The 22,318-nt window shown below is 43.2% G+C and overlaps 2 protein-coding genes across 2 annotated transcripts; both read left to right on the top strand.

The window, feature by feature from the left end:
• The first annotated feature begins 2,012 nt into the window (after window positions 1-2,012).
• On the top strand, window positions 2,013-5,077 carry LOC127785426 (beta-glucosidase 30). The gene is made up of 9 exons (XM_052312871.1): window positions 2,013-2,188; window positions 2,329-2,395; window positions 2,486-2,544; window positions 2,640-2,715; window positions 2,840-2,917; window positions 2,991-3,078; window positions 3,557-4,178; window positions 4,270-4,372; window positions 4,543-5,077. Exons 1-9 carry the CDS (start codon window positions 2,063-2,065, stop codon window positions 4,812-4,814), a joined length of 1,491 nt encoding a protein of 496 aa, XP_052168831.1. The 5' UTR covers window positions 2,013-2,062; the 3' UTR covers window positions 4,815-5,077.
• A 1,826-nt stretch (window positions 5,078-6,903) lies between these two features.
• On the top strand, window positions 6,904-8,254 carry LOC127783810 (uncharacterized). Its single transcript, XM_052310967.1, has 2 exons — window positions 6,904-7,045; window positions 7,288-8,254. The coding sequence occupies exons 1-2, from the start codon at window positions 6,904-6,906 to the stop codon at window positions 7,620-7,622; spliced, it is 477 nt and encodes a 158-aa protein (XP_052166927.1). The 3' UTR covers window positions 7,623-8,254.
• The last annotated feature ends 14,064 nt before the right edge of the window (window positions 8,255-22,318 follow it).

Genomic DNA, 22,318 nt, shown 5'->3' with positions numbered 1-22,318 from the left:
AATAGTGGTCAAAATTACAAACTAACTGCATAAAGTCAGCAGCGCAAATATATAGGAACCATTTAAATAAGGTCGTAATTGACAGCTTCCTGAGTATAAACATGGGGCTCATTTTAGCCTTTGTTTTAGTGATGTAATAGATAAATACGAATATCATGTCTTCTGCTAGGTGCTAAGCTTAAATTTCAGATAACAGTGCAGAAATTTTCTATCTTTTTTTTTTCTTTCCCAATTCACGTGGTAGTTTTTAGTCCTTGAGAGCAAACGTTGGCTCCTCTTAAGTGCTAATTTCCACGTGATTGTGCACGGCTATGCTACCGTTTAATTGAAAGAAAAAATGTATCGTTTGATTTGAGGTATTTTCAGTAATCGATAAAATAACTTAAAGTGTTTTTCTGGTGCAAAGGTATTGAGAATTGTAACAAAGTAATACTGAATCAAATTATACTACAATCCTACTTATTCTGTTTTAAAATATAACAACCTTCGAAATTAGTCATAGATATTAAGAGAATATATAAAATTAAATGGGAAAAAAATCAAAACAAAGTATAAGAAGAAATTAAATAAAATATGGTTCTGATAAACTAAAATGAGAGAATAGATGAATAAATCATTATATTGTAAAATAATTTTTGAATTCTAGTTATATTTAAAACGGAGTAAGTAGGAAATATATATAGTACTACCGTGTTTGAAAATATAACTACTTCTAGTATTTAACTTTGTCTTAAAATATAGCTGCTCAACTTATCTCGTCATATTAAACAATTACAATATTCTACCATTTAATTTATCCACCTACTTAGCATGTACAATACATCACCTATGTACTAACTCTAGAGCATTGCCGTCAACAATTTCATTGTTTTTGTTTTTCAAAAAAAAGAGAGATAATTTAAACCATAGATCAATCATTTAAGAATTAGAAATAATTGAGATGATGTGGCTTAACGAGAGAAAAGAGAAATATCATTAACTATATTTAGTGGGATGAACTTTATAGATATATAGGATTTGCATTGGATTTAGACTCCTATGCCTGTTAATTGTATCTCCACAGGAACGGGGGGGATGGAGGATCATGCCCGTCCCGCCAGACCCAACACGGACGTGTTTTCCTCCATTTGATTACTCGTAACCATCTCCATTCTTTCATCCTCATCTCTAATGGAGAATTTCCCGTGGAGAATCGGGAAACAAGCCCCATTCCCATCCTAGATGTGTTGTATGGTCTTGGTTTACACGCACCACACAAATTGAGTGTAGTTTAACTTATTAGATTTTTTTTTGAAACCAGTCAACTCGGGTTCAAGTCATAGTGGTAGACGACACACATCGATAATGATATGACCTTGGTGATTTCGTCAATTTTAATACATATCGGTCTGATGTATATGCTTCTATGTTTGAATTGTGTTTTGAGAAAAAAAGGGAGCATTTTGTAAGTTCATGCCCTTATTGCATTATTCAGTAGAATTTATATTAGATAGAGACATGTTAGCACGCGCCTCATGTGTTTAATAAACAATTCCTCGTGTGGATTTCGGCAGCGCCTGTTCCATCTTCTTCCTCATCGATCGCTATTGTGATGAAGTGAGATCCTAATTACGCCAGCTTACCATGTCTGCAGAGAAAACACTACACTGAATTGATGGAGTGTCTCCTGCCAGCACGCAGTATGGTCCTTAGTACTCCCTCCATACTAAAAGTTTAGGATAATGTTTAAGTCAAACCTTGGAAATATAAATCATTAATAGCTCTTAAGTTGTTGAGTTTAAAAATGTAAAAATTATATGAATGTATTTGTCTTGAAAAATACTTTCATAAAAGTATACATATATCAATTTTCAATAAATATTTTTATAGAAATAAAGAGTTAAAGTTGTGTTTTGAAGACCGTATCGCTGTCCTAAACATCTTTCTTTACGAGTACGGAGGGAGTACTCCACTACTACCCCTCCCGTTCATCACTCTATAAATACCCGTTAGAGCTGCAGCTACTGGAGGCAATTCAGCTAACTCATTCTGAACCCCATCTCTCGCTGGAATTGGGATCAGAATGGGAAGGCGACTCCTCTTCACCTTGTTCTTGGGAGCTCTGTTCTGCAATGGCGTTTACGCCAAGTTTACCCGGTACAGCTTCCCCAAGGACTTCATCTTCGGCACAGGTTCAGCAGCTTATCAGGTACATATGACATGTTGGAATTCTGAAGCTCAATATCAGTTGTGTCACTGCTCAACTAGCTATGTTTATGTTATATAGTGATGTAATTTGTAGCTGGATACTCATCAGTTTATCCTGGGATTGGTTATGATTACTTGCAGTATGAGGGCGCCTACAAAGAAGGGGGCAAAGGTCCTAGCGTCTGGGACAACTTCACTCACATTCCAGGTTAATTCGTGAGGAAGTGAATCACAAAGCTTGTAATTAATTCTTCCGGTTTATCTGACAGACAGAAATTAACAATCCATATGACTGCAGGTAAAATTTTAAACAATGATAACGGCGATGTGGCAAATGACTTCTATCACCGATACAAGGTGACCTTCCATTTTGACTGACTGACGATGATTAACATCGAGTGTCTGAATTCTCTGAAACGGGTCATGTTTTGACAAATCCGATCAAATTTCAGGAGGATGTGAGCCTCCTGAAGGACATGAACATGGATGCTTTCCGGTTCTCCATTGCGTGGACCAGGATCCTGCCAAGTGAGTCTCAAAATTTTCTCCCTTTTTTTTTTGTTTTGCGAAACACAATATAAACGCAGACATGTGAGTTCCAAAGCTTGATGTTAATCACATAGCCACTGCGTGCAAATTGTAATTACTGCAGATGGATCCTTGAGTGGAGGAATAAACAAAGAAGGGGTTGCTTTCTACAACAGCTTGATCGATGATGTCATAGCAAAAGGTGATCACTAACTTTTATTCCAAAAACGCAAAAAAATATGAACTAATTTTGACAACATTTCTGTATCACATAGGGATGATCCCATTTGTCACTATCTTCCACTGGGACACCCCCTTGGCTCTGGAAAGCAAATACGGAGGATTCCTCAGTGAAGACATAGTGTAAGTTCTTTCTTGCTTACTGTACTTTCACAAACATTCTTGCAATCTCTCGACAAAAAACCTTTAATTCCCGAGTGATTTTACAATACTATTTAGAGAAATTTTATGGTCCTTAAGAAAATACCTTGAGATACCAAATTTTACGCTATAAAATATAGCACCTCACGATACATTCTCAAGGATGATAGTATCTACTGATAGTATTTTACTATTCTTACTATCAGTATTATCACCACCAATACAAGTGATCTCAACCGTTGATTTTCATTTAGTTCTAATACTAATAGAAAATATTATTATTATTATATATCAATAGTTGAGATGATATTATAAATAGGTAATATTATTATTATACCATCATTAGAGATAATATTATAAATAGATATGACCCATTATATTGGAAAAATATAAACTATCTTTCAATTGATTTTAATATTAGAAAATACCACTTTAAAACACCCTTGCTCAACATGTGCAGGAAAGACTACGTGGACTTCGCGGAGGTGTGCTTTCGCGAGTTCGGCGACCGTGTCAAGTACTGGACCACATTTAATGAGCCATTCACATACAGCGCCTACGGCTATGGCAAGGGCGTGTTTGCGCCAGGACGATGCTCTTCGTATGTTTCCAAGTCATGTGGTGCCGGTGACTCCAGTCGCGAGCCCTATCTCGTGGCACACCACATCCACCTCTCCCACGCTGCCGCTGTCCAGCTTTACCGCACCAAGTACCAGCCAACACAGAAGGGACAGATCGGCATGGTGGTGGTCACCCACTGGTTCGTGCCGTACGACAACACCGACGCTGACCGCGGCGCTGTGCAACGGAGCCTAGACTTCATCTATGGGTGGTTCATGGACCCTATCGTGCATGGTGACTACCCGGGCACCATGAGAGGTTGGCTCGGCAGTCGGCTGCCAGAGTTCACGCCTGAACAGTCGGCGATGGTGAAGGGCTCCTACGACTTCATCGGAGTTAATTATTACACCACCTACTACGCTAAGAGTATACCGCCGCCTAACTCCAACGAGCTATCCTACGACCTCGACAACCGCGCCAACACCACCGGCTTCCGTAATGGCAAACCCATCGGTCCACAGGTGCATACGTGACTGCGTGTACACATATACCCACATCGATCCATCCATTTTACTGAGGAATTCAACGTACGCGAATCCTTGTCATGTCTAGGAATTTACACCGATCTTCTTCAACTACCCTCCGGGTCTCCGTGAGCTCCTCCTCTACACCAAGAGGAGGTACAACAACCCGACCATCTATGTTACAGAAAACGGTAAGAACATATAATCTTTCAACACTGGTCCTACAAAATTCATCCAAAATTAAACTTAAATATAAGTTGATCGAAAAGAACCATATCCTCAATTAACTCAATTAACATGTATATATACTAAATCGTTCGCGAACATCGAAAGGTGTAAAATTTGTGTGCAATGTGTACAGGCATCGACGAGGGTAACAACAGCACACTGCCAGAGGCGCTCAAGGATGGACACAGGATCGAGTTCCACTCAAAGCACCTGCAGTTCGTCAACCACGCCATCAGGAATGGGGTGAACGTGAAGGGCTACTTCACGTGGACATTCATGGACTGCTTCGAGTGGGGTGACGGCTACCTCGACAGGTTCGGCCTCATCTACGTCGACCGCAAGACGCTCAAGCGCTACCGCAAGGAGTCCAGCTACTGGATCGAAGACTTCCTCAAGAGGCACTGATCCAGCCCCACAAAATTTCGGATTGATCACGAGATCGATCGGCTGGCCACCAGATTTGTGTTTCGTCAGTCTAGCTTTCAGCTGGTTAATTTGTGATTTGTGCATCAGTGGTGGTGACCGATATGATGGCGTGATGAATTATGCTGCATTACTATTGAATGTGCACCTGTGCATCGTTGCTGGCTGATCCCATTGAGCCGGACAATAATAAGAAGAAACAATAATGCTCCCTGTCGAGCAGTGTTGGGCTGGTTCAGGCTTAATTAATATCGTCATTGATGAGATCAACTGAACCCTCCTCCAATCATCTTTGAATAATTGATGCTATATACTCTACTAGCTAAACAGAATACTCGATATCTCACACAACTACGGTGATGTTTTTTTTTTCCTAACGAAGATAAAAGATAATAAGGTTAGAGCGAGTAAAATAGAAAAAACCATTTAACATATAGGTGTGTTCGTTTGTGCTGTATATTACAGATGTTGGGCTGAGCCAGCTGTATTAACAATACAAGTAGCATAAAATTTACTGCACAATTTATAGCTATTGCGCTGTGCAGCCACAACTATCTCCTCCAAACACGTCCATACTCCAAACACATCCATAATCCATAGTTAATTACTCCATCCATTTCAAAATATAGCAATCTAGCACTGCACAGGACATACATCCTATTTCAAGGAATCTGATCATAAGTATGTCTATCTAGATTCGTTGGATTTAGATGTGTCTTATCCAGTTTTGGTTTTTAATTATTATAAATTTAAAAAATAAATTTATTTGATATTCTAAGTAATTTTTATATAAAAAGTTTTTGCACGAAACACACCGTTTAACCATTTGAAAAAACATGTTAAACCAAAAACCGATGTAAAATCTATATCTCAATCGAGGGAAAAAAAAAAGCCACTGACGAGCGATGACCGATGAGTGCCGCGCTGCTTGCCTTTGCTGCATTCCATGTGTGCCAACGGAAAGTTGCAGACGTTCTCCGGTCCGGCGGTTTTGGCTCTGCGCGCCAACAAGTTGTTCGCTCTCGCGCTCGCGGCGACAAGTGCACCACCGGCCGGGCCCGTGCCAATCGCCTTCGCCTACGGCACCAACTACACCGCCGCGCGCACCTCGCGCATGCGTGTACCGTATACGGAAACGCGCGACGCGGCGAGGCGTTGTGTGCCGCGTCCATGCTCGATCGCTTCGCCTCTCGCGCGCGCTGTGCAGCCTGCAGGGGCTCCACCTCCATCGGACACCGATCGAGACCGACGAGACGCGCCGGCCCGGCCGCGTGTTCCGCGTGGCGGGGAAAAGGAAGCGCGCGGCGCGTGGGCCGTGACATGCTCGCGCGTGGAAAGAGACCGCGGGGGCGCCCGGGGGGGGGGGGGGGGGGGGGGGGGGTGGGGCCTCGGCGCGTACAACCCCGCGCAACTGTTGGTGCCATCGGCATCACCATCGGCATCGGCATCGCGCGCGTCGCCCGTGAGCCCCCGGGCCCCGTCGATCGGGTCACGTCCCTCGCCGTTGGTCGGGCTGCCTCCTGCGTACCTACAACCAACTTTATCCGTCACGTAAAAAATAGGCAAAATTTATTACAGGGCATCTTAAAAAAACGTGTAATTAGCTCGTGGACATCGTAAGATCGCGAATTTGCTATAAGGCACTATCAAAAAGTGGTAATTAGCTGGTAGACACTTAGACCATTATTTTATTATTTTCAGAGGAAAAGAGGTGAGAGAATTTTTGAATTGCCGAGAATGCCCCCAGTGGCGCACTACGTTATCCTGATCGGTCCGGTCGAACCAGACCCAGTCGGTCTTGCCGAGCGGCGCGGCCAGAGCGGCGGCGCGACAAGTGGCCAGCCCGCGATGGCGTCAACCGCGTCTCGCCATCGTCACTGCGGTTGTAGCTCTCGCTTCCGCTTCATGTCGCGTCCAGTAGCGGGTAGTGTTCGATCGCGAGCGTCTCGTCTCCTTTTTCTCCTCGCATCGCACGAGCGGTTCGCTTTGGGCTATAGCGCTCTCTCGGCGTGGACGCGACGACACCGAGTCACCGACGAACGAGAGCACGCATGACGCCGACGCTGACGCCATGGACGAGCAGAGAGTTGCTGCTTCTGCTGCTTACTTGCTCGCCGTGCTGGTTTTGAGCCTCGTGGTGTCCGACTTGTCCTCTGCCGGTGTGGCGCCCACGCCGCCGGAGGTTCTTTCTTCCCCAGCCGCCGCCGGCGAAGGTGCTGAACACGAAAAAAAGAAAATAAAAAAATTCTTTGATCGCAAGCCGTGTCTTCTCATCTTGTTTCATCTTTGATTGGTTTCTTAGCTCATACCATTCTTTCTTGCTTGAATCATGATGATAAAAATTCTTCCAAATATATCAATCTTTTCTTGATATATTTCAAATTTGCAAATGAAAATTTTCACTTCTTGCTGCACTCACCCGGTTTTTCTTGCTGCATTCGCGTGCGCCTTGCAGCGGAGGCGTTGCTGGCCGTCAAGGCAGCACCGCATGACACGGCCAACGTCCTCGCTGACTGGAACGCTGGTTTCGGCGTCGGTGACGGCGGCCCGTGCAACTGGAGCATGGTAGCCTGTTCCAAGGCCGGCCATATGGACGGGAGCACCGGGATGCCGAGGTGGGCGTCGGCGCGGTTCTTGGGCTACGACATTGATCTCTCCCACGCCGGCAGCGACGACCTCCGCGCGCTGAGACGAGGAGCGGGTGATGGTGTTCACGACGCGCGGCGGCAAGGAGGGCGTGGACGCAGCTGTAATGCAGCCGGGTCGGCTCGACCGGACCTAGTCGGATAACGTGATGCGCCACTAGGGGCATTCTCGGCAATTCAAAAATTCTCTTACCTCTTTTCTTTCGGAAATAATAAAATAATGGCTCGAGTGTCTACTAGCTAATTACCATTTTTTTGTGGTGCTTTACAGTAAATTCGTGATCTTACGGTGTCCACCGGCTAATTACACGTTTTTTGGATATCCTGTAGCAAATTTTGCCTAAAAAATAAGGGCCTGTTTAGTTCTTAAACCAAATTTTTTTACGTCGTCACATCGAATGTTTGGACACATAAATAAATTATTAAATGTAGAAAAAAAGATTAATTACACAATTCGCCAGGAAATTACGAGACAAATTTTTTAAGCCTAATTGCGCCATGATTTGATATTATGGTGCTACAGTAAACATTTGCTAATGGCAGATTAATTAGGCTTAATAAATTCGTCTCGCGGTTTCCTGTTGGAATCTGTAATTTTATTTTGTTATTAGCCTATGTTTAATACTTTAAATGTGTGTCCGTATATCTGATGTGACATGTAGGGATAAATTCTTTTGCCAACTAAACAGGCCTTAAATCGAGAACGAGATAACTATATACTCCCTCCGTACTCATAAAGGAAGTCGTTTAGCACAGCGACACGGTCTCCAAAACACAATTTTGACTTCTTGTTTCTATAAAAATATTTATTTAAAAGTAATATATGTATACTTTTATGAAAGTATTTTTCAAGACAAATCTATTCATATAATTTTTATATTTTCAAACTCAACAACTAGAGAGTTATTCATGATTTATATTTCAATTTCCTTTACGAGTATGGAGGGAGTACTCTTCGTAGTTTGTACTATGAATCTTGTTTATTTTTATGGGATGGGGAAAGTACATAACGTGTTACTATCTATTTTGTATTATAAGTTTCTTTGAATTTGTTCTGATCACCGACACGATGTTGTCTTCAGGAATGAACCCCCGTGCCTTCACCGACTGCTTCGCCGCTGCATGGATGAAGCAACCATCTAGGCGGAAAGAATTAAGAACTCGGAACGCTTTGTGATCTCTGCTTGCAAACAAGCTTTCTCTAGCCCTACTAACTCTAAATCAATGTAAAGGCACGATGCTACCGTTCCTCAGGCTCTGTAACTCCCATATTTTCACCTATCAATGAAAAATTCAGGAAAAAATATTATTTTTTAAAAAGAAATTAATTAAATATATAGAAAAATATAGCAACATTTCTAACACTAAACAAACATATTATTAAAATATATTTAATTATTTTTAATAAAACTAATTTCATATTATATTGTAGATGTCAGATTTTCCTGTAAGTTTGATAAACCTAAAATTTAGCTTTAAAAAAGTTAAAATAACTTATAATATAAAATGGAGGGAAGAACTAACATTAATGGAAAACTGATCTTTACTCGGATGGCAAAAACCACATTTATCCTGGTTCTAATTGGATCCGTACTAAAGAATATCTTTAGCCCCAATTAAAAAGCCCAATGGCAATACCAATTGGGACTAAAAATCACTTTTAGCCACGGATCAATAGCTGGTAGGCCTTGTCAGGCCCCTAATGATCTTTAGTCCCGGTTGGTGTTACTATTCCAGACTAAAGATGCATTAACACGGACTAAAAATTGATCTTTAGTTCTGGTTGGTGTCAAACTAAAGATATTTTTAGTCCCAATTGGTGTTACCAACCCAGACTGAAGATGTCTCCAGGGTTAGTTTAAAAATTAATATTTAGTCGGACTAAATATATTTTTAGTCCCAATTGGTGTCACCAATCTAGACTAAAAACGTTTCCAAGGTTAGTTTAAAAAAATCATCTCTATCAAAGTCAAATATGTGTAGTAGGTAGGATGGTAACGTGCGTAAGGAATGAGGTGAGAAATCTTGAGTTTAAATCCCACACCCACAGATTTTTCTGACTTGCTATGCATCTTTAGTCCCTGATTAGGTGTTCCGGTTGCACAACCGAAAGTATGGAACTATAAAAGATTACCAACCGGGAGTAAAGCTCTCTTCCCCAGCAATGTAACTGGGTAAGTTTAATGTGGGTTTGCGCCGACAGATCGATGGAAGGGGTGAGCGATGAGCCGCGTTGCAGTTTGCTGCACGCCAGTAAACCCATGTGTTCCTGCATTCCCTAATGTGGTGTCGGCGTCGGTGTGCAGTGTGCTGAACTTGCTGTCTGCTGATATCTTACAAGCTGGGGGCCGGATAATTGAAAACAAAACAGGAGGAAGATATTGCGATCTAGTATAATCATGAATCGATTATTGCAGAACAATCAATTGTTGTTAGAATCGCTGCTTTATCGTACCAATGCCACGCAACGCACAGTGTTCTTGATAGATCTGAGAAACTCCAGCCTACGTACGTTGGTTGGTTCCTGTCGTGACTAGGTTAGGATTGATTCGATTCCTCATTCGGTTAGAGTTTGCTTTGGATAGTAGGTGATACCACGTGAGTTGCAGCGGGCACATAAGTGAATTTGAAAAGATATGCAAGCTAAAGAAAAAGGGAAATTGATTAAAATCGGGCGACCGGGGGAGGTGGGAAAAATCGGTCGCTCCCCCTCTCCCCATGCGCGCGCTCCCCTCTCCCTATATGGACCCACCCACTTATCCCTCCATTTGTTACACAAAAGATATTTCACCAAGTGTACTTACAATGTTTCACTATGTATAGATCTAATATTGCAGTGAACTGAAATAATCTATTGTAACAAAAAAACCCACATATTTTGTAAACCCTCTATTAAGGGAATTTGGTTTATTTGTTATTCCACCGAAACATGTTTCACCTAGTGTACTCACAATGTTTCACTATGTATAGATCTAATGTTGCAGTGAACGAGACATTCCATTGCAACAAAAAACCCACATATTTTGGAAACCCCCTATTAAGGAAATTTGGTTTATTTTTTGTTCCACCAAAAAATGTTTCACCTAATGTACTCACAATGTTTCACTATGTATAGATTTAATGTTGTAGTGAACTGAAATATTATTTCGCTATTTGTTGAAACATTATTTTTATATAAGGTAAAACAACACCCAATTTAAACGAGTGAAACATTTTCGATCTAGTTAGTGAAATAATTCCGATATACCTGGTGGAACATCATGCAACATTTAAAAATAATTCAATAATAAGCTATTTTTTCGTCAGAATTTATCCATGTGTGGTCTTGTTTTGAAGATTTAATTGCAATGAATTTAATGGTGCAATCGAATCAAATCTATAAGTAATTTAGGAGAAAAATCAGTTTAAAGTAGTTTTACACGTAAATCAGATGCTGACGTCAGTGCCCGATTTTTCTTGAAATCATCGGACGCCCGAGCCGTAGACAGCACCAAGAAAAAGGGACGAAAAAAAGGATAAAAGTACTGATTTTTCGGTTGCATGATTAAGAACATCAATATATATAGTCTTCAGTTAAAAGCTGCAGGAAAGAACATCCCGTAATTACGATGATGAAATGCACTTATGAATGTGAACAGAAGAGAATTAAAGACAGTTTCATATCAGCTGAGATCTTCTCCTAGCCCTTTACCAAGATGATCCAATGATCAAGATTTTTTTGGTGTTGTGGTAAACGTATGTTGAGATTTTGGTTCAAGTATATATGATACATAGATAAATATAGACATGAACGGAGTTGATTACTAGGACTGAGATATACTTAGGATGTACTCTCTCTGTTTCACAATGTAAAACTTTTTAGCATTGTCCATATATATATATGTGTGTTAATAAATTTAAACACATATATATGTCTAGATTCATTAACATCTAATAAATATAGATAATAATATAAAATCTTATATTGTGAAACGGAGGAAGTACCATATAGCGGAACATGTAGAACAAGCGATCGGTGTAAGCGGCTGGTAAGTCTAACCAACTTAAGGTCGATGATACTATAATACACTATAACTAAGTTAGATTTAGAGAGAGACATTCTTGTCGTACCGTGGAACTCGACAAAGCTTAAGGACTGGCATCGCTCATCCACCATTTTTTCCCTGCATGCATTTTCTTTTCGTGCTTAGCTCATCTTAATTTCTTTCCTTTGCGAGAGCATGCCAAATCTAATGTGGTGTGGGAATACGATGAAGACAGATGGCCCACATGTTTGTTTTATTTTATTTATTTATTTGCGAAAACAAATTTGAATATGTTACATATATATATATATATATATATATATATATATATATATATATATATATATATATATATATATATATATATATATATATATATATATATATATGTAAAGTTTATGTGTAGACCCTTTCTATATGTTTAAACTTTTTTTGTGTATAAAGTTTATCCCCACAAAATATATATTTATAAATTTTCACATATAAGTTTTAGTTCCTCTGTTTCACAATGTAAATCATTCTAACATTTTTCATATTTATATTAATATTAATGAATCTAGATATATTGATGTTAATATAGGAAAGGCTAAAATGACTTACATTATGAAATAGAGGGAGTACATATATAAATTTTTTATATAATTTTTCAACACATTGCTTACTGAGCTTGAAAACTAGTAGACTCAACAGTCCAAATGCAAGCATATATTTGGGCACATGCGGTTGTGGGCTGAACGAGGAAAGGATAGCACGTGGGCTATAATGCTTCATGGGCTGAACACGTGTCTTCGGCCGCACGTAGGTTAATTTTTGTCATGTTGCACGCTGACTAGAGGAGCGCGAACGGGCGCCCTAATGTGCCATCAGCCGCGCTCCCCACGAGCCGCGCGGTCAGTTTCTGATCCTATAGTCTCTTTCATATACTACATGTATATACATACGTATGCATAAACTTTAGAAAAAAGTACGTTTTACCCTCCCGAATTATTGCGATAGTACGAATTACCCTCGAACCACAAAACCGGTTATATTACACCTCAAACTATTGATATTGGTTGAATTACCCCCCCGACTCAATACTGAGCGGTTTTGCTCCTACGTGGCATACACATGGCGTCGACGTGGAAATCCAATCCACAAAAAAAAACAAAAGAAAATATAGGGTCCACCTGTCCTTACCTCTCTTCAGTCTTCCCCCTCCCCCCTTCTCTCTCAGGCACGCGTCGAAGGGCAGTGGGCGGCGGCGGCAGCGCGCGGACGGGCGGCGAGCGCGGCGGCGGGCGCAGCGGGTGGCACGGCAGGGAGTGGTGGGGCCGGGGCAGGCGGCGGGCGTGGCGGGGGCACGTTGGGCGTGGTGGAGAGGCGGCCGGTGGCCGGCGGGCGTGACGGCGCCCGTGCCCCCCTGTCGCGGCGGAGGGTAGCGAAGCGTGGCTGCGAGGCGGTTGGTGGGGGATGACGTCGCGGGGATTCGCCGTGAACGCCTACCTCCTCCCGCCGCTGCCGCCGCCGGCGACCGACCCGCGTCTGCAAATGGAAGACGTCGCGCTCGCCTCCTCCGCCGCACCCCGCCGCCGCTCGACTCCTCCACAGCACCTGCGCCGCCCTGCCTCACCGCCGTCGCCTAGCCTCCTCCACCCCCGCCTCTCGTCTCGCCGCCACGCTCGCCACTCTGCTGCCTCGCCTCCTCCGGCGCCCCCACCGCGCCCGCCCTGCCTCGCCGCCGCCGCCTCGCCTTCTCCGCCCCCGCTGCTCGGCTCTCCTCTCCACCGCGCCCGCCCTGCCTCGCCATCGCTGCGCTCGCCTCTCCGCCGCCCCCACCGCGCTCGCCTCTCTTCCGCCCCCGCCGCTCTCCACCGCCGCCGCCGCCGCCTTGCCTCGCCTCGCCGCTGCTGACTCCGCATGCGCTTGCTGCCTCGGCCGTCGCCGTCCAAAGGAGAAGAGGGAGAGACAGTGAGAGTAATGATAGGTGGGCCCTATATTTTCTTTTTTTTTTGCTGATTGGATTTCCACGTCGACGCCACGTGTATGCCACGTAGGAGCAAAACCGCTCAGTATTGAGTCGGGGGGTAATTCAGCCGGTATCAATAGTTTCGAGGTGTAATATAACCGGTTTAGTGGTTCGGGGGGATAATTCGTACTGATGCGAACCCGCTAGGGTTTGTGGCCCGATCTTTCGATGAGAGGTAAGGGATAACTCGATTGGATGAAGACGACGTTCACGGCCCGACTACAACCGTCCAAAGACGCTGTGCCTTAGCAACCGATACACCGTCTCCAATGGTCGCCGCGAACTTGTGGTGCGCGTCAACCCGGCCACGAGGGCACTCGTCCTGCAAGCAATCGAAGAACAAGCAAGAACAAGTAGGACAAGCACTGAAATTGCTAGATAAAGATGAAAGTTTCGCTATCAAACACAATATGGTGGGGTTCCGATTACAGGCAGACGGGCGGTTTAGCCAACACGCGCGCTGCGAGCCGGTAGCAAGTAGCTATCTCTATCATCAAAACCCGCCTGTTTTTGGCGGCGACTAGAGGTATAAGAAGAGGGGAAGAACGACCATAGGGTCGTGCTCCAACCCTAGGACGCGCCCCTAATGGGCCCAACTTGGATACACAGCCCATTGGGCCAAAAGAGGTGACGCAGCACCATGGACAGAAAACAGTCGGGAGTAAAATGACAATTGCGGCCGCTCCAGAACAGATATGGACATGTGGCTGGATCCATTTGAAAGTAGAATTGATAAGCTTTCCATGAAGTACTTGCACGCCCAAATCGGAGTTCGCATGAAGTCGTGGCGGCCGTCAGAAGTTGGCGCTGCCCTGCGGTCCGAATCCACCCCGCGCGAATCCTCTTCCCTTTGGATCCTCTCCATCGTTCTTGAGTAAAACACGAGTGCACGCGTCTCCGGGGTATAAAGACGAGGAATATGAACTCAAGAAAGAACTCACCTGATAATTTAGTTGACGTGCACGAGCGCGGGTAATAGGACCATCATGCTGTACATGGGGGGACGTGGATGTATCGACGGTGTTGATGTCCTCATCATCCTCCCCTTCTTGCATTTGAGTCGTCCTCGACTCAAGCTCATCTTCTTCTCCCAAATACGGCTTCAAATCATGTGGATGTAAGCGTGACTTAGCCTTTTGACATGTAGCGCAGCGAGCAACGAACCTGCCAACATCTCTTCGCATCTGTGGCCAAAAGAAATGACTAGCAAGGATGTCATGTGTCTTCTTGGCACCAAAATGGCCCATCAAACCGCCTCCATGCGCTTCCTGCAACAACAACAAGCGAACAGAGCTAGCTGGAATGCAAAGCTTGTTAGCTCTGAAAACAAACCCATCATTGATGACGAATTTGTTCCATGTTCTTCCATCCTTACAATGCAGCAACACATCATTAAAATCAGCATCATGCGCATATTGGTCTTTGATTGTTTCCAGGCCAAAAATCTTGTAGTCAAGTTGTGTCAACAAAGTGTATCTCCGAGACAAAGCATCAGCAATGATGTTCTCCTTCCCTTTCTTGTGTTTGATAATATAAGGAAAAGATTCAATAAATTCAACCCATTTAGCATGTCTACGGTTCAGTTTCCCTTGACTACGAATATGCTTCAAAGACTCATGATCAGAATGTATGACAAATTCCTTGGGCCACAAATAATGCTGCCATGTTTCTAAAGTTCGCACAAGAGCATACAATTCCTTATCATAAGTAGAATAATTCAGAACAGGCCCACTCAACTTTTCACTAAAATATGCAACAGGTTTTCCTTCTTGTAGCAAAACACCACCCAATCCAATCCCACTAGCATCACATTCAAGTTCAAAAGTCTTATTAAAATCGGGAAGTTGGAGAAGAGGTGCATGGGTCAACTTATCTTTCAACATGTGGAAGGCGTTCTCTTGTGATGTGCCCCAAGTGAAAGGCACTCCCTTCTTTGTAAGCGCATTCAATGGTGCAGCAATGGTGCTGAAATCCTGCACGAAGCGGCGATAGAACCCCGCGAGTCCTAGAAAGCTCCGCACTTGTGAGACCGTTTTAGGAGTCGGCCAACTCTGAATTGCCTCAACCTTGGCTTGATCAACCTCAATCCCCTGCGGAGTTACAACATAGCCAAGAAAAGAAACTCGATCTGTGCAAAAGGTGCACTTCTCAAAGTTACCAAATAAACGTGCATCACGAAGAGCATTAAAAACAGCACGTAAATGATTAAAATGTTCACCCCATAGACTTGCTGTAAATCAAGATATCATCAAAGTAGACCACCACAAATTTTCCAATGAAAGGACGCAAAACCTCATTCATCAACCTCATGAAAGTGCTGGGTGCATTAGTTAAACCAAAAGGCATCACTAACCACTCATACAACCCAAACTTCGTTTTAAATGCTCTTTTCCATTCATCACCCAACTTCATACGAATCTGGTGGTAACCACTACGCAAATCAACTTTGGAGAACACAATAGAGCCACTCAATTCATCAAGCATATCATCTAACCTAGGAATAGGATGACGATATCGAATGGTAATGTTATTAATAGCTCTACAATCAACACACATACGCCATGAACCATCTTTCTTTGGTACCAAAATTACCGGAACCGCACATGGACTAAGAGACTCGCGTACATACCCTTTATCAAGCAACTCATGAACTTGACGCTGAATCTCTTTGGTTTCCTCAGGGTTGGTTCGGTATGGCGCACGGTTCGGTAGGGAAGCACCTGGGATCAAGTCGATTTGATGCTCAATGCCGCGCACCGGTGGCAGCCCCGGTGGCACTTCCTTGGGAAACACATCAGAGTACTCCTGCAAAATGTTAGCAACAGCAGGGGGCAAAGAATGCTGCATATCGTGAAGTGAAATCAAAGCATCTTTGCATACCAAAGCATAGGCAACTGAAGGTGATGCAATCAACTCATTAATATCAGATTTAGTAGCAAGTAAGCATTTGGGTTTCAAATTGATTGTCTCAGGTTTCTTGCCATCAGATTGGGCTTTTTTATCACTCTCACATTTGGATTTGGCAGCCTTAGCAACATCATCACGCAAAATATCTTCAGGAGACATGGGATGCAACACAATTTTCTTATCATGGTACAGAAAAGAGTACTGGTTTGACCTACCATGATGCATAGAATCCCTATCAAATTGCCATGGTCTACCTAGCAGAATATTACATGCTTGCATGGGCACAACATCACATTCAACAACATCATGGTAATTTCCAATTGCAAAATTAATGTGCACTAGTTTTGTTACCTTCGCCTTATCACTGTTGTTCAGCCATTGGATGTAGTATGGATGTGGGTGCGGTTTGGTGCTAAGTGCGAGCTTCTCCACCATCTCGCTGCTAGCCAAGTTGTTGCAGCTACCTCCATCAATGATCATGCGGCAACAACGCTCTTTGACGACACACTTTGTTTGGAACAACGTGTGTCGTTGATTTTGCTCCGCCTTCTCCATTTGTGCGCTAAGGACACGCTGCACAATGAGGCTCTCATAGTGATCTGCAAATGCAGCTCCAATGTGCTCTTCCGGTGGCTCATTATCTGCATGGTCAGCCGCAAGCAAAGCAAGTGTATCATCATCGAAATCACTAGCAGAGGAGTACTCACCATCGTTTTTGACTACCAAAACTCGCTTGCTAGGGCAGTCACGCTGCACATGCCCAAAGCCCTTGCAACGGTGGCACTGAACATCTCTCATTCGGCCTGAGGATGCCATTGAAGAAGCACTCGGTGCTGGCTGAGCAGCCTTTGTCGCTGACTTGTCACTAGATGGAGGAGGTGCTGCTCGACTGGTTGTGGGTGTGGAAGATGGAGAAGCAGTACGGCCGGCCGGAGGAGTGGTGCGTGTCTGCCATGATGAAGTTTTACCTGCAGAAAAATTAACCTTGGCACTAGCACGTCGTCCCTGCACTTCCCTTTCAGCCTTACAAGCAAGATGAAACAATCGGGTCATATTAGTGTAATCTTTATAGTCTACGATGTCATAGATCTCGCGGTTTAACCCACCCAAAAATCTAGCCATGGCAGCGTCCTCAGTTTCCTCTAAATTACAACGAAGCAAGCCCATTTGTAACTCCTGATAATATTCCTCTACACTTTTTGCACCCTGTCTCAATTGTTGCAACCTATTCAGCAAGTCACGTGCATAGTAAGAAGGAACAAATCTAGCCCGCATGACCCGTTTCAAAGCATCCCAAGTTTGTGGCATGTTATTAGGATTTTTCTTGCCATGTTCTATCCACCAAACCGAAGCAAAATCGGTGAACTCACTCGTAGCAGCTCTAACTCTAGTGTTCTCAGGAAACTCATGGCATGCAAATTTTTGGTCAACAGCAATCTCCCAAGAGAGGTACGCATCAGGATCATATTTTCCATCAAAAGGAGGAATCTTAAATTTAATTTTAGAAAAAGCATCATCATTGTTGCGTACCTCGCGTCGGCGGCGACCACCCATACCTCGTCGATTGTTGTGTAGCCGTCGACGATCTCGAGCATCTCGATCATCTTGTTCAGTGTCAGCAATATATTCATCCTCCAAATTATCCTCGACGTACTCTCCGTCAACGTCATCGTCATTACCCCCACCATTGCCTCCAGCATTGAGAGCATCAAAATGCCTCACAAGAGCAGCAAGGCTAGTGTCAATGCGGGCGACCGCTGTCTCCAGCCCTGTAAGCTTAGTGTTGGTGGAGATCTGCGTGGACTCCAAATGTCCAATCTTCTCATTTGTCACCTGCAAATCTGTATCAAGTCCTTCTGTGTGCTGCTTCACTTGCCTTGTAAAGTATTGGATGATGCCTTTGGTGCGTGGGGAATGAGATGCACCCTCCTCATCTTTATCCTCTGGACCTGCCATGGGTTAGAAATGAAGGACAACAAAACAATGGAGGATGTAATGTAAGCCCTACACAACTATTGGGATGTAGCTTTTGCAAGACGCTCACTCTCACTTCACTCGCAGCTTGTCTCACAAGCTCTTACCAGTTCTTACCTTGCTTACAGGAGGGGGACAGCAACCCACAAGTTAGGAAAAAAAAATTAATGACGAAGGGAAGGGTAAATTCTCTCACCGATGAACCACGCTCTGATACCACCTGATGCGAACCCGCTAGGGTTTGTGGCCCGATCTTTCGATGAGAGGTAAGGGATAACTCGATTGGATGAAGACGACGTTCACGGCCCGACTACAACCGTCCAAAGACGCTGTGCCTTAGCAACCGATACACCGTCTCCAATGGTCGCCGCGAACTTGTGGTGCGCGTCAACCCGGCCACGAGGGCACTCGTCCTGCAAGCAATCGAAGAACAAGCAAGAACAAGTAGGACAAGCACTAAAATTGCTAGATAAAGATGAAAGTTTCGCTATCAAACACAATATGGTGGGGTTCCGATTACAGGCAGACGGGCGGTTTAGCCAACACGCGCGCTGCGAGCCGGTAGCAAGTAGCTATCTCTATCATCAAAACCCGCCTGTTTTTGGCGGTGACTAGAGGTATAAGAAGAGGGGAAGAACGACCATAGGGTCGTGCTCCAACCCTAGGACGCGCCCCTAATGGGCCCAACTTGGATACACAGCCCATTGGGCCAAAAGAGGCGACGCAGCACCATGGACAGAAAACAGTCGGGAGTAAAATGACAATTGCGGCCGCTCCAGAACAGATATGGACATGTGGCTGGATCCATTTGAAAGTAGACTTGATAAGCTTTCCATGAAGTACTTGCACGCCCAAATCGGAGTTCGCATGAAGTCGTGGCGGCCGTCAGAAGTTGGCGCTGCCCTGCAGTCCGAATCCACCCCGCGCGAATCCTCTTCCCTTTGGATCCTCTCCATCGTTCCTGAGTAAAACACGAGTGCACGCGTCTCCGGGGTATAAAGACGAGGAATATGAACTCAAGAAAGAACTCACCTGATAATTTAGTTGACGTGCACAAGCGCGGGTAATAGGACCATCATGCTGTACATGGGGGGACGTGGATGTATCGACGGTGTTGATGTCCTCATCACGTACTGTCGCAATAGTTCGGGGGGGGGGGGGGTAAAACGTACTTTTTCCTAAACTTTATATATAAAGTTTATACATATGTGTGTGTGTGTGTATATATATATAGACACACACACGAAAAAATATCCGTGCGTTGCTACGGGTAAAAACATTTTTTATCCTATATGGCTCGTTTAGTTGGAGGGAGTTTTTATGAGGGATTGAGAGTTTAGAGGGATGAGGCTATTAAGTGTTTTATTTGGTTGGGAGATATGAGAATTTTGGTGGGATGGGGAATTGAGTAAGGAACTCCCTCTTTTTCAATACCTGGGTAGGGGAAGGTAATTGGAAGGGAATTCCTCCTTTAGTTTGTCTAAGCGAATCTCAGCCATCCGTTTTTATTAATGAACTAATCTCCAACTAAACTCCCTATCAATTTCCATCACCTCTACCAAACAAGATATTGGGATTAAAAATCAAATTCCCATCTTAATCTCATCATCAATTCCCTCATGTAAACTCCCAATCCCCTTCCCTTGAGTTACCAAACAAGCCGATACATTATACTCCTTGGTTTTGGACCGGATGCTTCTTTGTTTTTGGACCGGACATTCATTCCTTCCTTCCTTTTCAGCTCTAGTCCTAGAGTAGTCCGCTACATCTATATGCTCGGCCTATCTCTCTTCGGCTCAGCCCACAAGTGGAGCTGTAGCCCTAGCTCGAACAGTCCTGTGCCTAGCCTACCTCTCTTCGGCTCAGCCCACAAGTGCAACTGTAGGCCTAGCTCGAACAGTCTCATGCCCGTGCCATGACGGAGCCAATCCACCCATCAAATCCAGTAATCTGGTCGAGCTCGCATAGTACTGTGTCCGTACGATGGTGGAGTCGATCCTCTCCGTCAACTCGTGCCCATACCATGACGGAGCCGATCCACCCATTAAATCCAGTAATCTGGTCGAGCTCGCATAGTACCGTGTCTGTACGATGGTGGAGTCGATCCTCTCCGTCAAATGCGGTCGAATCTTTCTCGATCTCCAAAATTGTTGAGAGATTTTGATCCACTCGATTCCCTTTTTCGTTTTTTTTACCAAAATCAAAGCAATCCGTAAAACTTGGAAAAAAAATGACGAACTGGAAGAGAAATTCAAGGGGAAAATGATAAGAGAGTAGTGGAGAATCGGTTTTTGCAATCAATTGGACGAGGAAACACATAAAAAATGCAAATCGATATGGTGGCGGCGCTAGGATTCGGCCCAATGGAAAAACAGAAAAAAATAGCGAAACCAGAAAAACGGTGAAAGAAAAAACGGCGCAAAGAAAATAAAACGAAAAAAAAAAGAAAACGGACGAAAAAGCCCGGAAAAACGGTGAAAGAAAAAAGCGGTGAAAATAAAATAAAATTGGAAAAGGAAAAAAAAAGGAAACAGACAAAAAAAATTTTTTGGCCGTGCCGGGCTTCCTTTTTACAATCGTTTTTTGCCGCACCTTTTTGTTCCGCTTTTTTAAGTAAGGATAGGAATCGGTCAGTTTTTTTTTTTTTTTGCCGCACTTTTTTTTCGCCCCGGGCTTTTTTTAATTACAATCGGACTTTTTTTAATTTTTTTTATTAACAGAGGAAGGAAACATCTTAAACTTTTTAAGTAGTATATAAGTAGATATTCTAATATGTATATACACATGTATAATGTATGTATATGGCGTATACAAAGTTTGTATACGATGTATATAAAGTTTATATATGTATGCATACAAAATATACCAACTTTATATATGTATATATATATATATATACAAAGTTTGTACATCTATATATAAAAAGGTACACATATACAAAGTTTATATATACGTATACAAATTTTGTATACGTATATAAAGTTTACATACGCATATACAAAAATTTGTATATGTTTGTATTAAAAAAACCGAAAAACAAAAAAATATGGAAAGAAAAAAAACAGAAAAAAAGCCGTGCGCCAAAAAAAAAGTAACGATACTGAAAGAAGAAAAGAAAAAAAAAAGAAACCGCGCGTATAAAAAGAGAAAAAAAAAAGAAACCGCGTGCCACCTAGAAACCGTGCGAAAAAACAAAAAAAAAAGGAAAGAAACTGCACGCCGCCCACGCCCCCCTCTCCGCGCATGACACGTGTCCAATCGCACGCCCCGCGCGACTGATCGCCTATTAGCGATTTCGAGCGCGAACATGCGCGCAATAAATCCACCTCATGAAAATTTATCAAAAATATCGTGCCTTTAAATGACTTATCTAGAATGAATCTCGAGTGTTTTCCATGTTTGTATATAGATGACGACTGTGATGTCGGTTTTATATCATTACCTTACGTGTAAGATCAAATGTCTCTCTCTTAATCCACATAGGAGGTATATTATTAGTATTTAAGTAAGATATAAAAAAAGGAATAGTTGTATTGATTATAATATAAGTACAGAGTATATACACATTGTACTTATATTATAATCAATACAACTATTCTTTTTTTTTAATAATCACGAGAGACCAGAGGGGAGAGGTTTCCCAACTAAATTTCCATTGCCATTTGAAGAGGTTTACAAGTACAGAGTTCAGTTGTAACCAGCGGCACACCATTACATGTGAAGAGAATTAATTGCGGTGTTGAAAATACATTTCCAGTTATAGCAACTAGGCGATCGTCGTGCGTAAGTCGTTATAGCAACTATTCCTTTTATTGCAACGTACATTATATATTTATACACCATTCGTACCAATCACAAAATACTTTAACTAAAAATGATAGGTGGTGCGTCCTCTTCAGAAGAATGAGAACGAAATCAGCCGCTATC

Source organism: Oryza glaberrima, chromosome 9, assembly GCF_000147395.1.
Source record: "Oryza glaberrima chromosome 9, OglaRS2, whole genome shotgun sequence".
NCBI lineage: Eukaryota > Viridiplantae > Streptophyta > Magnoliopsida > Poales > Poaceae > Oryza > Oryza glaberrima.
Note: the sequence above shows the minus strand (reverse complement) of the source record. Positions and strands in the feature narration are given on the sequence as shown.